Source organism: Oppia nitens, unplaced genomic scaffold, assembly GCF_028296485.1.
Source record: "Oppia nitens isolate AA-2021 unplaced genomic scaffold, nextdenovo-longstitch-racon4-pilon3 scaffold1_pilon_pilon_pilon, whole genome shotgun sequence".
Taxonomy (NCBI): Eukaryota; Metazoa; Arthropoda; class Arachnida; order Sarcoptiformes; family Oppiidae; genus Oppia; species Oppia nitens.
The window spans coordinates 2,347,972-2,361,457 of NW_026533199.1; the positions used below are offsets into that span (position 1 = coordinate 2,347,972).

Consider the following 13,486-nt stretch of genomic DNA (forward strand, 5'->3'; position numbering starts at 1 on the left):
TGCATCAAAACCCACATTTCCCTTCCCAGCCCTAACCATCCCCTACTACTCCCTGTGTTTCTCAATTTAGAGCACAAAGTAATGAAATGAAGTCTTTTTTTGTGAGAAAATTAGTCGTTATATTAAGTTTTTTATTATAAACTGTTGAACATAACAGCAACTAATAGTTTTTTTCAGTCAACATATTGTAATAATAATAATAATAATCAACAAATATATGAAAGTTTTGTAATTATATTAGAGTTGAAAAATACTTTAATGTTTCCAAAATTAATAAGCAGTTATTTGAATTAATTTTGACTATAAATAGCATAACTAAACTAAACAAAAAAGTTAATTTAAGTTTTGTTAACTAAACATAGTTATATATAAACTTTATATAAATTTATATACAGTATATATACTTGAATTTTAACTGTTACTTAACGACTAATTTGTTGTGTTAGTTGTGATTCATTGCACCGAAAATACAGTGAAAAAGGTATTTTGAAAATTAAATTTTTGCTATACTATATATGATGTATATTTATTTAATTATAAATTAATTTTTGTTAATATAATATTATAAAATGTTTGGCTAAAAACAAGTGACAGATTCATTCATTTATTTTTAATGTAATTTGAATTAAATATAATAATAAAAATAAAATAATAAATAAATGAATGAATTCTTGAGTTTGAGTGTTGCCTTGGATTTTGAAGAGATGTCTAAAAAAAGTTTTTATATATCATATATGCTATGGATTTGCGTCGACTCTTAATGATTATATTATAAGCAAATCATTATTACATATTATTATATAACACATCGTTTTGTTTGGCGTTAAACTGATTTTAATGAGTCGTTGTGTTCGTTATATTTTTTGATTAATTAATTACTACTTTATATGGTATTAAATCACTAGAGTCTGAGACATGCCAGCCGTCTCTCCGACATTGTTAGCGGTGCTCACCATTGGAGTGGTGGCACTCATATTGGGTATACTTATCGGTAAGAGATTAACACATATTTTTACAGATAAACTAATACATAAGTATCACATAATTATTACATACATAGAAAAGTAATAGTAGTAGTAGTGAAAGTCATAAACCAATACATCACACATAACATTACTGTATATAATATATATAAATGCCACCGAAAAATAAAATATCGGCTAAAATATGTAAAACATTTTTTTCTACATATAATAAATGGTTTTGTTTATAATAAATGACAAAATTTGAGTTTATTTTCTTCGGGGGTTAGACTCAAAAATAAATATTTTTCTCTTTTAAACCATTTATTTCAATCATATGAATATTAAATTTGAAAACATTAGAACAACAAATTATTTACCAAAAAAACCATCAATTTATAACCTAAAAATTTTTGGCATTTAAAGTGTTAAATAAAATTTAATTTTACAGAGAATATACTATAAATTTATATATGTAAATTTTGTGTAGAATAACTATCATATAAAAACATAATTATAACCCCACACACTGTTTATAAATTTAAATGTAATTTTTTTGAGAGTAAAATTTTTTTTTCCGATAATTAGATAAATGATGTGCAATACAAATAATACTTTACTGGATATTTTTTAAATAATTTTCTAATTTTTTTATGCATACATTTTTTTCAAGGCTCCTATACTATAGCGCCGATGACTAATGACAACAAAGCCAAACTAGATTTGCTAAAAGGCTTCTCCGAAAATCGCTATACCGGTGCTGACGACCAAATCATTAGACATATTATTGAAGGCGCGGACAGCGAGAAGCTTAGAGATAACCTAAAGTGGGCAAACAATTTAATATTAATTACATACATAGATATCTATATTTGTACCAATAGTTTTAGATAATATTGTAATCGCATCATTAACTTCAATAATTTGTTCATTAATATCCATATAAAAACACATTTAACTATAGATTTCTATCATCTGAACCACATTTAGTGGGAACTGTTAGAGACAAACAGTTAGCCGAAATAATTAGGGATCGTTTCTTAGAGTATGGTCTCGATCGGGCATATCTGGTGCCATATAATGTACTCCTTTCATATCCTAACGCCTCGCAGCCAAACAAAGTGTATCTGATTGATGGCAAAAACAGTATATTATTTGAGTCCCAACACAGAGAGATGCCTATGAGAGACGGGGAAATGGATACAAACTTTGTCGACTCTTATAACAGCTTCGCCCCCAAAGCAGATGTCATCGGAGATCCAGTATTTTGTAATTATGGCCGACAATCGGATTTTGATTTATTACACAAATACGGTATCGATTTAAATGGCAAGATATGTATCATTAGATACGGAAAGATATTTAGGGGCAATAAAGTAAACATCTCTTTATTTATTATTATCATAATCACTGATACTATGATATTATTGATATTTTTATCGATATTTATATTTATAACATATTTTGATATAAATCTTTCATTCAATGATAAATTATTTAAGATAAAAATTAACCGATTATTTAGTTATTTAGCTATCATACAAGTTAGATAAGTTAGTAACAATATAATTACAGTATACAATACATAACTTGAACTGTACAGTAGTATTTGATGGTGTTATTTATGTGTGTGCATGTATTTGACATACCAGTGCGAAAATGCRGCTCAAAGAGGATGTCTAGGAGTGATACTATACTCTGATCCTCTTGAGATGGCAAGAGAGGGAACAGAACAACAGGATCTTTATCCCAATAGTTGGTGGATGAATGGCAAAGCTATGCAAAGGGGAAACCTCAGGACTGGTATGGTATGTATTATTATATCAATGACAGTGTCTGTGTGTTTGGCTATAAATCCCTTAATAAATACATTTATACCCAAATTAAAGGGCGATGCGCTGACCCAAGGATTCCCAGCATTAGTCGGTTAGTACTATACTGTATATTACTGTTATTTATTATTAACATTTAATCTCTTAAAAATGTGTTATAACTTATATATAAGTTTTAATTAATACAATATATCATCCAATATATATGTGTTATTATGTGGTGTTCAATCAGACGGTGCATTCCAGTATCAACTCAATGACATAAATCTGCCTAAAATACCGGCCCAACCAATTGGTTACGACGATGCACTGGCTATTATGAGGTACAATACACATACAGTATAATATCTTTTACTTTTACTCTCTACTGGTGTCTAAAAATGTCTACACGTGTTGATTGATTGTTTCAATTAAATGTCAAATACATTGGTGTTGTGTATTGTTTTCTGATTTTATGGTTGTCTTTTTTTTGTTAAATTTGTTTTATGTCTACTACCAGATTAATGAGTGGCATACCTGTGCCCACCACCAGTGAGTTTCTCGACTGGAAAGGCGGACTTAACATAACATACAGATTGGGGCCGGGATTTAGAGAACAGGGAGGCAAAGTGTATGTCTATTTAATTAAAAATAAATTATTTGAGAGTTAATCGTATCAAGAATGTAGTGCACAATAATAAAAGCTTATTATATTACATAACAATAAAAAATCACATATTTTTGTCTAATTATTGTTTGATTTGTGCAAAAATAATTCACAGACTGTTACGGCTTGTCGTTAATAATGTATTGCAACAAAAGATTATCTATAATGTCATCGGAATTCTAGACGGATCGGTAGAGGCGGACCGTTATGTCATTGTTGGTAATCATAGGGATGCCTGGGGTTACGGTGCTATCGACGCCTCCACCGGTACGGCAGCTATGCTCGAAACAAGCCGTCTGTTCGGGTCGTATCGGCGACAGTATGATTGGCGACCGCGTAGGACACTGGTGTTTGCCAGTTGGACGGGCGAGGAGTTGGGTCTCATCGGGTCTACCGAATGGGTTGAACAGCATTTGAATCTGTTGTCACAAAAGGCTGTCGCTTATATCAATGTCGACTATTGTGTGAAAGGCCCACATCTGAGTCCTGACGCTTCTCCCTCTTTAATGGAAATCATACGCGAAATCACTGAATATATTCCGTATGGAAACCAAACACTTTTGGACGCTTGGGTTCAATACCAGACACATATTTACGGACAGTTAGATGAGCCAAAGTATGTGTAGTTTACACAAAGCTGTTTAGTAGTATTTCAGTAGTAGTAGTAAAAAGGGTGTTATGTTTCAAATGTGACAAATGTTTTTCCAAAATGCCATTATTTATTTAAATTAATAACATTTTGCATACAGAATCCCGACATTGGGCTCCGGTACCGATCACGCCCCGTTCGCATTCCTGGCAGGCATTCCTGCAATCAATATTGAGTTTACATTTGATAAGGTATTGTATTATATTAGTTGTATTTATAATATAACAAATACTTCAATGTGTTTGTGATTTATTAATTCACCCAAAAATGATACCCAAAACTCTTTCAGCAATTCATTTGACAATACAATACATAATAGCATATAATATATATTATACTGTATATGTATCATATGAGTCATACCATCTCCATAACCCATCCATAAAACCATTCATAAAATTAATAATAAAACTGTATATTAATTACTATTTGCATTAACACAAAGTCACTAAATTACTATTTTCTTTTGTATATAAAAATTATTATCTCTATATTTTAATTAACATTTTCAAAATGGGTAAATGTTTGGTAATTAAATGTTGTTATTTTTAAAAAATTATCTATACAATCTCATTTTGATTATATTCAAATATTCATCATCTAACTTTTTATATATTAACTATCATAACAAAACAATAACTTTTTTTTATCTATTATATTGTTTTTGTATTTATTAATAAAACATAACTCATTATTATACAATAGTTCCTCCTTTTTTTGTTTGATAACAAAAACTCAATAAAAAAAGTCAATTGATTAACAATTATATACAACTTTTCAAACTATGCATCAGTTAATTTATACACAAATTAAGATAATTAGATGTGATAATAATAATAATAACATTGTATTTTTTCATATAGAAAAAATACCCGATATCGGGTTACCCGGCATATCATACGGGATAYGAAACATTTTATTTGGTCGAAAAATTTATTGATCCCGACTTTCAAATACATAAAACCTGTTCCCAATTGATCGGTGCGCTAATGCATGCAATCGCTGGTTCAACACTCATACCCTACAGAATCGATGAGTTGGCCCATAGGGTGCTCATTGATTACCAAACAATTTGGAGAACTAATAACAACAATAATAATCAAAACAACGATCAACAAAATCAATACCAATTTATATTGAGAAGTGAGTTAAGCACCGCTGAAAATAAGCCACTGATTGATATGTTGGAGCAATCGTTGGCTGATTTTGTTAAGGCAGCCAAAGATTGGCGACAACAGCTAATGGGTTTAGACTTAAATAATCCGTTTCTTGTGCGCCAAATGAACGATATGSTGATGTCAGTGGAGCGCACCTTCATTAAGCCAGACGGTCTACACGAGAGGCCAGAGATCAGGAATATGCTGTTCGCACCATTTAAATACAATAAATACTCGACAGTAGTATTCCCCGGTATGTTGGATCTGATGATGAAAATATCTGAACAACACAAAACGGATCCATCAAAAGTGCCGCAATTGTGGCTATTATTTCGTCGGCACGTCTCTGACGTTGCCATCGCACTGAAGAGCGCCACCAACTTATTGAATACTAGACCGCTATAAGTGGTTGTGTTTGTGTTATATATATATATATATATATATTTAGACAATTGATTTATATGTGACTTTCCGGGTGTGGACTTACTCTACAAGTTATTCTAGTAGTGACAACAACACAACTTTAGTGTATAAATTCATTATTATATAACTAACTGATTGTATTGTATGATCGCATCTTTTTTTCTCCCTCTCGACGACTCATTTATAGACAAACAAACAACTCATTTATAATAAATAATTTAATTTTCTATTTAAAAAAAAYATTTCATTATATTTCAAATAAAAATTATTGTAGTTTATAATAATAGGGCTAAGCTAAACATTTTTTTTGTAAAAATATTAATTCATTATTACATTACGTATTGTTATATAATATTTTTTCTGTGAATATTCTATAATATTTATAGTAAATGTTTTTTAAAAAAATTGATAATAAAAACCATAGCATTAGTTATGTGATTACTCATTTGGATGATAACATTAATAGATATATGATATATATATTTTAATGGTTTATGAATTGTATGTAATTTTAAGATTTATTTTTAATGGGAAGATTACAAAGAAAATGTTGCTATTATTAGATAACAATTTTATATTACAATAAAAATACAATATTATATAATAAAAATTTTGAAGAGAAAAAGAGATACATTAATCAGTTTTTAATGCCCATCACTAAGCATTTGGTTTAATAAAAAAGTTGTTTAATTATATGACACGTGTCTGATTGTACTAATGATGTCGTGACCGGATCTGCACAGCCATAGCAGCACTGGTAGGTTAGGTGCTGTACAGTACGTACTTTGAAAGCTATGGGTGCACTCAAAACATCAGTACAATAGGAGCAGTACTCTACTGGTAATCATATTTCGAGAGATGTCATTCATTATAAATCAAAATTATTATCGTATTAATAGTATTAATATCATTATTGTTGGCATAAATATATATATCCTCAATATTTTTATGGTTAGTTCCCAACAAACGATTAATAAAAATATTTGCATATAAATTTTCGAGCCATTAGTCGATCCCTCGTTACGATAAACCATTAGGTAAGTGTCAGTATAGCACAGGGATATATAGTATAGATAGTACAGTATATACCAAAAGGAGTAGCAGTATTGCAATTGTTAGCATAGTTGGCAATAAAAAGTGAAAAATGTATTTTTAACCGATCGATACTAATTAGTATTACATTATGTTATATAAAACAATTCATTACTTTTAATTCATTTATTCATTTTCATGGGTTAACGCTGTGATCCGTTAATTTGCAATTAGAGAGAAAGAGAGAGATTGTTAGCCCGCAAACAAATAATAACATTATTAATAATAATAAAATTGTTATTTGATAAAAAGTAAGTTTAGACAGTATAAAAACTAAAAACAAAATAAATTATACATCAAAGTTTAAAACTATATTGAAAATAAACTATTTTTTATTGTTTCACATGTCAACAGTATATACAGTATATATGATATAAAGGACACTCTAATTGTAGTTTCATTAATCTCCTTAAAAAAGTGCCGTTAGTTTTTTGCACGACTAATGGAGAGATCGCAACTCTCCAAACAACTGTTAAAATTTATAGGCAATAAAATAGTTGGATAGTCGTAGTGGAAAACAACAACAAAATAAATTATCTCATAGTATATGTACTGATATAACTCAATATTTTAGTTTTCAAAAGTTTTTTTTCAAATATACACACATAATATTATATATATAATACGGTATATAAAAATGTTTGAAAATATTTTATTTTGTGTGACAATAAAACAAAGCAATTGATATATAGAAAATAAAAAGATCGTGAAATCTTTCCCAATGGATTTTAATAGCATACTATGATTTTTTTTACAATTGCCTCAAAAAAGTCAAAATGAAATTGAAAGCCAAATGTCATTCACAACAACAAAAATTGGTGCACCAGTTGGTGGTAGTGGTGGCAGTGGTAGCTATGATGCCAACACCTCTTATTAAATTGAAAGCACGTCAATGACGCCGATGGGAGTCATTTAAAAAATTTTTAAAAAGATATGATGAACCAATTTGGTGTCATTTAGTTAAAATCACTTTTAAAAATTAGTGATACAAAAAAAAGATTTCTCTCACAATTTTATTTCTATTATACAATATATGTTTGATGTTTGATGAGAAAAAAGATTTTATTATTTTTTTTTTGATTTTATTTCTAACAATAAGAGTTTATTATTATCATAGTTCTCATATTCCAGTGTTAGATATATTTATATACTATAACTCATATATTTAATATAATGTAACAATTGGACGAATAAATAGCAAAATAATAGTGTATATAATTGTGAATCAATGAGTTTGTGTCAATGTTTATGGGGGTAATAGTAATACAATACAATATATTATGAAATATTGTTACTATTCTGGGTCTCCGAGAAGGCAGGTCTCGGGTCTTTCTGTCTCTCATTTTTTTTTGACTGACGTTTGCACAATGCGTTTTTGGAATGGGATATGCATTTGATTCATAACCAAAAAATATTATTAAGTGAAGTACAGTATATTTACTGTTAACCTACCAGTCCTTATACAATATCATAACCAACTAACTCACTCCACTGTCTCACTCTTGTCAGTTGTCAATATATATTTTGAGAGACAAGTTTTGATGTTATGGGAAAAATGTGAAACTTTTTTATTATTATTATTATCTCTTTTGATGGCCAATACAACAGTCAATATAACAAGTGTGTAGTTGTTTTTTATATATGTATCATATAACTAACCTCAATATTAAGTGTATCAATAAAAAAAGTATTTTGTTAAAAGTTATTGCGGGTAATAATAATAATAATATATTGGCCGACAAGTCATTGGAGCGGTGCTCAGGCATTACTACTGTAGTAGTGGTACTGGCATTACAAGCCGTGTGTATGTGTGCTGCTATTAACCACAATRGATATATTGAAAGCAAATAAATAAATATAAAATTGTGTTTACAATTGCAGTCAAAAAGTAAATGCTGTTTATAACGACTATTGCTTTTGAACGAAAATGACATCAACAGTTGGTCTCACTGTCTGATTGTCGCACATTTAGCTATYAAAAGATATTGAAAGAGAAAATTAGGATTTTGAAGGAAAGGGATCTCTCTCTCTCTTTCTCTCTCTTTGCTTGTATGTATGCTTTTTGTGTAGTGAACACACAGATTAATGCAAACAACACACCCGTCACCCGTAGAGCACACCATTACATACATACAACTCACTAACTCACGTTAGTTGAACATTAAAGGCCTAACTCTACGACTCTATGACTACTAGTGATCTTTCTACTGATTTTTTGTATATATATATATAATACTAATATATTGTATGAGTAAAAAACGAGGAAAACTTTGTAAATTTGGGGTTAATTTGTTTAATAGTGTGAAAAAATGTTTGATTACTATATGAAATGAGTCAAATACATAATGTAATCCGAGAATTGGATTCAATCCATTGAATTAGCTTTTTTGATAGGCTTTGATAAAGTTTTTTTTAAAAATATATATATATATATATTTCCAGTGCACTGGTAGGTATCGAAACACTAGTAAGTCTCACGCCACGAGCAAATCATAACAACTGTTTAAGATTGGAGAGAGAGACAAGAGATTTAGTATTTGTTTAGGAAAGCATGAAATTCCCCGATGAGAGGGTTGTCTGAGTTTCAAAAGCTTTCAAATTTTGCATAAATTCAATGACAAAGTTTGTCATACATTTTATAATATATATATATATATATATATTGATATCAATGATGAAGAGATGATGATGTGTGACGTAAAAATGGACCCAAAAATTGTTACATTTACTAAATTTGACTAAACATATAATATACATAAAAACATATAACCCATTCCCCTGAGACACACACACACACACACACACACACACAGAGAGAGAGAGAGAGAGAGAGAGAGAGAGAGAGAGAGAGAGATGCTGTTTCTTCACCCTTACATTTGACGGCACTTTTGGTGTAAAACATTTAAATTTATAATAAACGGCTCAATAAAATAAATTTCATTCAATATTGTTATAGTCAGTCAGTCAGTCAGTCAGCGGTCTATTTGGCGAAACAACAAAATATAATGCATTCGCCACTAATAGTATTAAACGGATAACTGATTATTGCCTTTTGGCACTATTATAATATTGCAACCAAACTATACATTGTATATAACTGTGCCCTGAAAACCCATTGGTGAGCTAACACATTAACTCACCGGATATTTAATATTGGAAAGTGGTGTTTGCTGCCACACATTTGCCGGTACACTACTAAAACTATTATTATTATTAGTATTATGGGTTGTCATCAGTAAAWCTATTCAATTGAAAATCACTGAACAGGTTATATATACTTAGGGTTAGTATAGTTAGCTATATTGAAGTCCCATTGCTTTTTTAGTGACACTGAAGTCATCACCAAATATGCGATTAATTGTAGAAATCGGGTCTAAATTTTTTTTTATATAAACGGCGTGTCATTTATTTTATGTCATTATAACAGCCATTATATGTTTGTGTAATTCAAATGATTCATTTAAATGAGTTTTTTGAGTACTTGAAACCCATTTTATTATAAAAGATAAAGTTTAGGGGTTTTCGGGCCCACATTATAGCCTAAAGTAAAAAGAGTTACAATAGTTTTATTGGGATATCACTCACTATCTCAATCTCCTCATCCTTCTAATGGTTGGTTGCTTTTTGGAGATAAAGTATTTGCTGCTGTTTTGCATAACACCAGTGCTCAGCAATTGTGCTAAAAGGCTGACAAATGGCCAAAACGGTCGTTCAAAGAGAGAGAGAGAGAGAGAGAGAAAGAAAAAAATAGATATAAATATTAGGATTTTAAAGTGATATACTATTTTGATAAGTTTGCCAATAAATCAGAGACAACATTACAAAACAAAATCTAATATAACTGTTAAAGTGTGAAAATTTTGCTCACATTTGTGCCCACATTTTTAGCCGCCAATATATAGAGTACAGTGACATCAATATACATAAATATATATATACTATCTTTTTTATTACTTTAATATTTTCTGAAAAGTTTACTCCAATGTTTCGCCACCAATATATGTATATAACTATCTATTTATACACACATATACATACTATATATATATCTTGTATATACATAATATTTATAATATATAAATCATTGTATGGGGTAAGCAATCCTTGGTATGTGCGGGCAATCCATCTTTTTAGTGGGCACATGGAGTACAGGCAATGCTAGAAATTTAAACTGAACGACAAGTTTTTAAAAAGTGAGTTCAGCTGTGAATGTGTTGAATGTGTCAGTAGTGGGATATGTTGTTGAAGCGAGAGTTTCATTAAAATGCAAACTAAAAGCAAAAATATATGATATATACATATATATATATATATATATATACCGYTAGAGCACCAGTACTTTTGTGATATATCTAATATATATATATATATACATCGATTTTGTAATTTATATCAAAGTTTGCGATAAGCTTTTGCAAACAACACACTATAATACTGACTGTACATCTCATCTCTCATTATAAATTCCGTCCGAGAATTACATATTACTCGAGGGACTGGTATATTGTGAACATTGTCTAAACAATTGTCAAATTTTACCCCAAAATTAAATGTAATGCATCTCTCAATTTGCGGGTATTACTCGAGGCACTACAGCTTTTAATCATACAAAATAAACGTAAAATTTTTAATACCAGTGCTCCTCCTAACACACCAGTAGTAAAAACACCATTTTTGTGCACATATATCTAATTGTTTTGCTGACACATAATTATAAACAATAAATTTTTCAAAAATAGTAAAGCTCTCTCTCTTTCTCTTTTTCATACGGGTAACAGTTTATTTWAAAAAAATTGTTGGACTTAATATACAAATGCCATATACGATATATATTTTTATAGCCATTAACATTTTATATCATGCAATGCATACAATATACAGTATATGTATTTTTATTTTTATGTATTGATATGAGAGAAGCTCTGCATAAAATAGTTGATCCCTTTCTCTGGAGAGCATTTGAAACCATACACACAGACAATGAAGTTATGCTACTTTTGAGAGATATATTCATATATATATATATAATAAATATACACACAATTGAATTGGTTTTTATTTTTACGATTTCAACGACGATAGGATTAACACACAATTGCATACACAAAGCACTGGCGTTTCAAATAAAAACTTTTTTTTTGTGTTGTGTATTAACAATATAAGTGCTTTGCATTTGCTATGAAAGAGCATCAAATAAAGACATGGGCTTTAAACTACAGAGGGGTCTCACTCACCCACTCAYTCACTTGATATCTGGTTATGGCAACGACGGGTTGGTCATGAAAAATAACAATCCGTATTCATCACCATAAATGACAACACAACCCATTCAATCGGATCCCATCCACACAACAATAATAATAACAACACTAAAACCCATTTTTGGTGTGTTTGGGGGCTAAAAACCACTGACCACTGTTTAAACTGAATAACTCTTAGGGACCGACAATTGGTTTACTTGTGTATAGCTGTTGTTAGCGATCAATAATATGTCAAAAATTCAATTATATTACACATAAAAACTTATTGCATTTATAGCCCAGTGATAGTTTAGAGACATTAAAATACTTCCGTATATATATATATTCAATATATTATAATAAGTTATGGCATTATAAACCCATTGTGTCCATTTGGCACTGGTACTACTACTAATGCCGGACAATTGCCTACATAAGCCTAGTGAACAACTATTTCATTTATATATGAGAGATGATATTAATAAGGATATTATGTGTGCAATATTGTACAGTTAATACATATGTACTTACATAACAACAACAAGTTATTATATATTGTCGGCAATAACAATATCTGACACAACAAAAGCATTTTTATAGCCCTTATAAATATATACTGTATATGCGATGACAAAATTCTTGCCATTATTATTACAGATATCGTTATATTTTTATTTATATTGTTATTTATATTGTGACTCATTTGAATCATTGCCTAATGGACTATAAGACATATATAGATATATAACAAACATTTTTATTTACTTATATATATTTAAGTTGTATGTACAATATATTATATAACTAAAAGTTATATCATTTTGGGAATATTATATTTATTATTATCATCATCAATAATAATAATAATATTCAAAATATTATGCTAAAATTTGACTAATCTTCATAACATTTTCTCATATCGTAAAACAAAATGCAATACATAAAACATCAGTTTCATTGACTAAACATACTGTATATATTACACTTAGTTATACATATATAAAGTAAAAAATAATATATTGATTTGATATTTTTATAGCCAATTAATCCGATAAAATCAAACTCATGTTAAACATATTAAAAATAAAACTGCATTTTACTTTATAATTCATAAGTAGATACTTACCAAACAACAAAAAATTGGTGTGAATTTGTCCACAACTTAGACCATAATATTTATGAATAATATTTTTTGTGCCTAAAATACTATCAGAGGAGTGCAAAAAAATTGCCGATTATCTAATAAAATATGTATGTATGCAATAGGTATATGAATTATTAAAGAGATTACAGATTAGTAGGAGGAAAGCAYACATAAAATATATATATATCTAATATGTATAAGTAATGTGCGGATAATGTGCTATAAAATATAACAGTGTATTAACTAAACAGTTATGTGACCGATCGGACCAAAAAAACCAATACATTAATCTATTGATTATCACTAATACAATATAAAGAGAGAAGTTTTTAATAATGAAA

General features: G+C 29.2%; 1 protein-coding gene across 1 annotated transcript; it reads left to right on the top strand.

Annotated features, from left to right (window-relative positions):
• The first annotated feature begins 422 nt into the window (after positions 1-422).
• LOC128952853 (N-acetylated-alpha-linked acidic dipeptidase 2-like) lies at positions 423-5,651 on the top strand. Its single transcript, XM_054298307.1, has 11 exons — positions 423-481; positions 906-991; positions 1,636-1,789; positions 1,927-2,338; positions 2,615-2,770; positions 2,852-2,888; positions 3,027-3,117; positions 3,294-3,404; positions 3,556-4,056; positions 4,190-4,280; positions 4,953-5,651. Exons 2-11 carry the CDS (start codon positions 916-918, stop codon positions 5,649-5,651), a joined length of 2,328 nt encoding a protein of 775 aa, XP_054154282.1. The 5' UTR covers positions 423-481; positions 906-915.
• Positions 5,652-13,486: the final 7,835 nt, after the last annotated feature.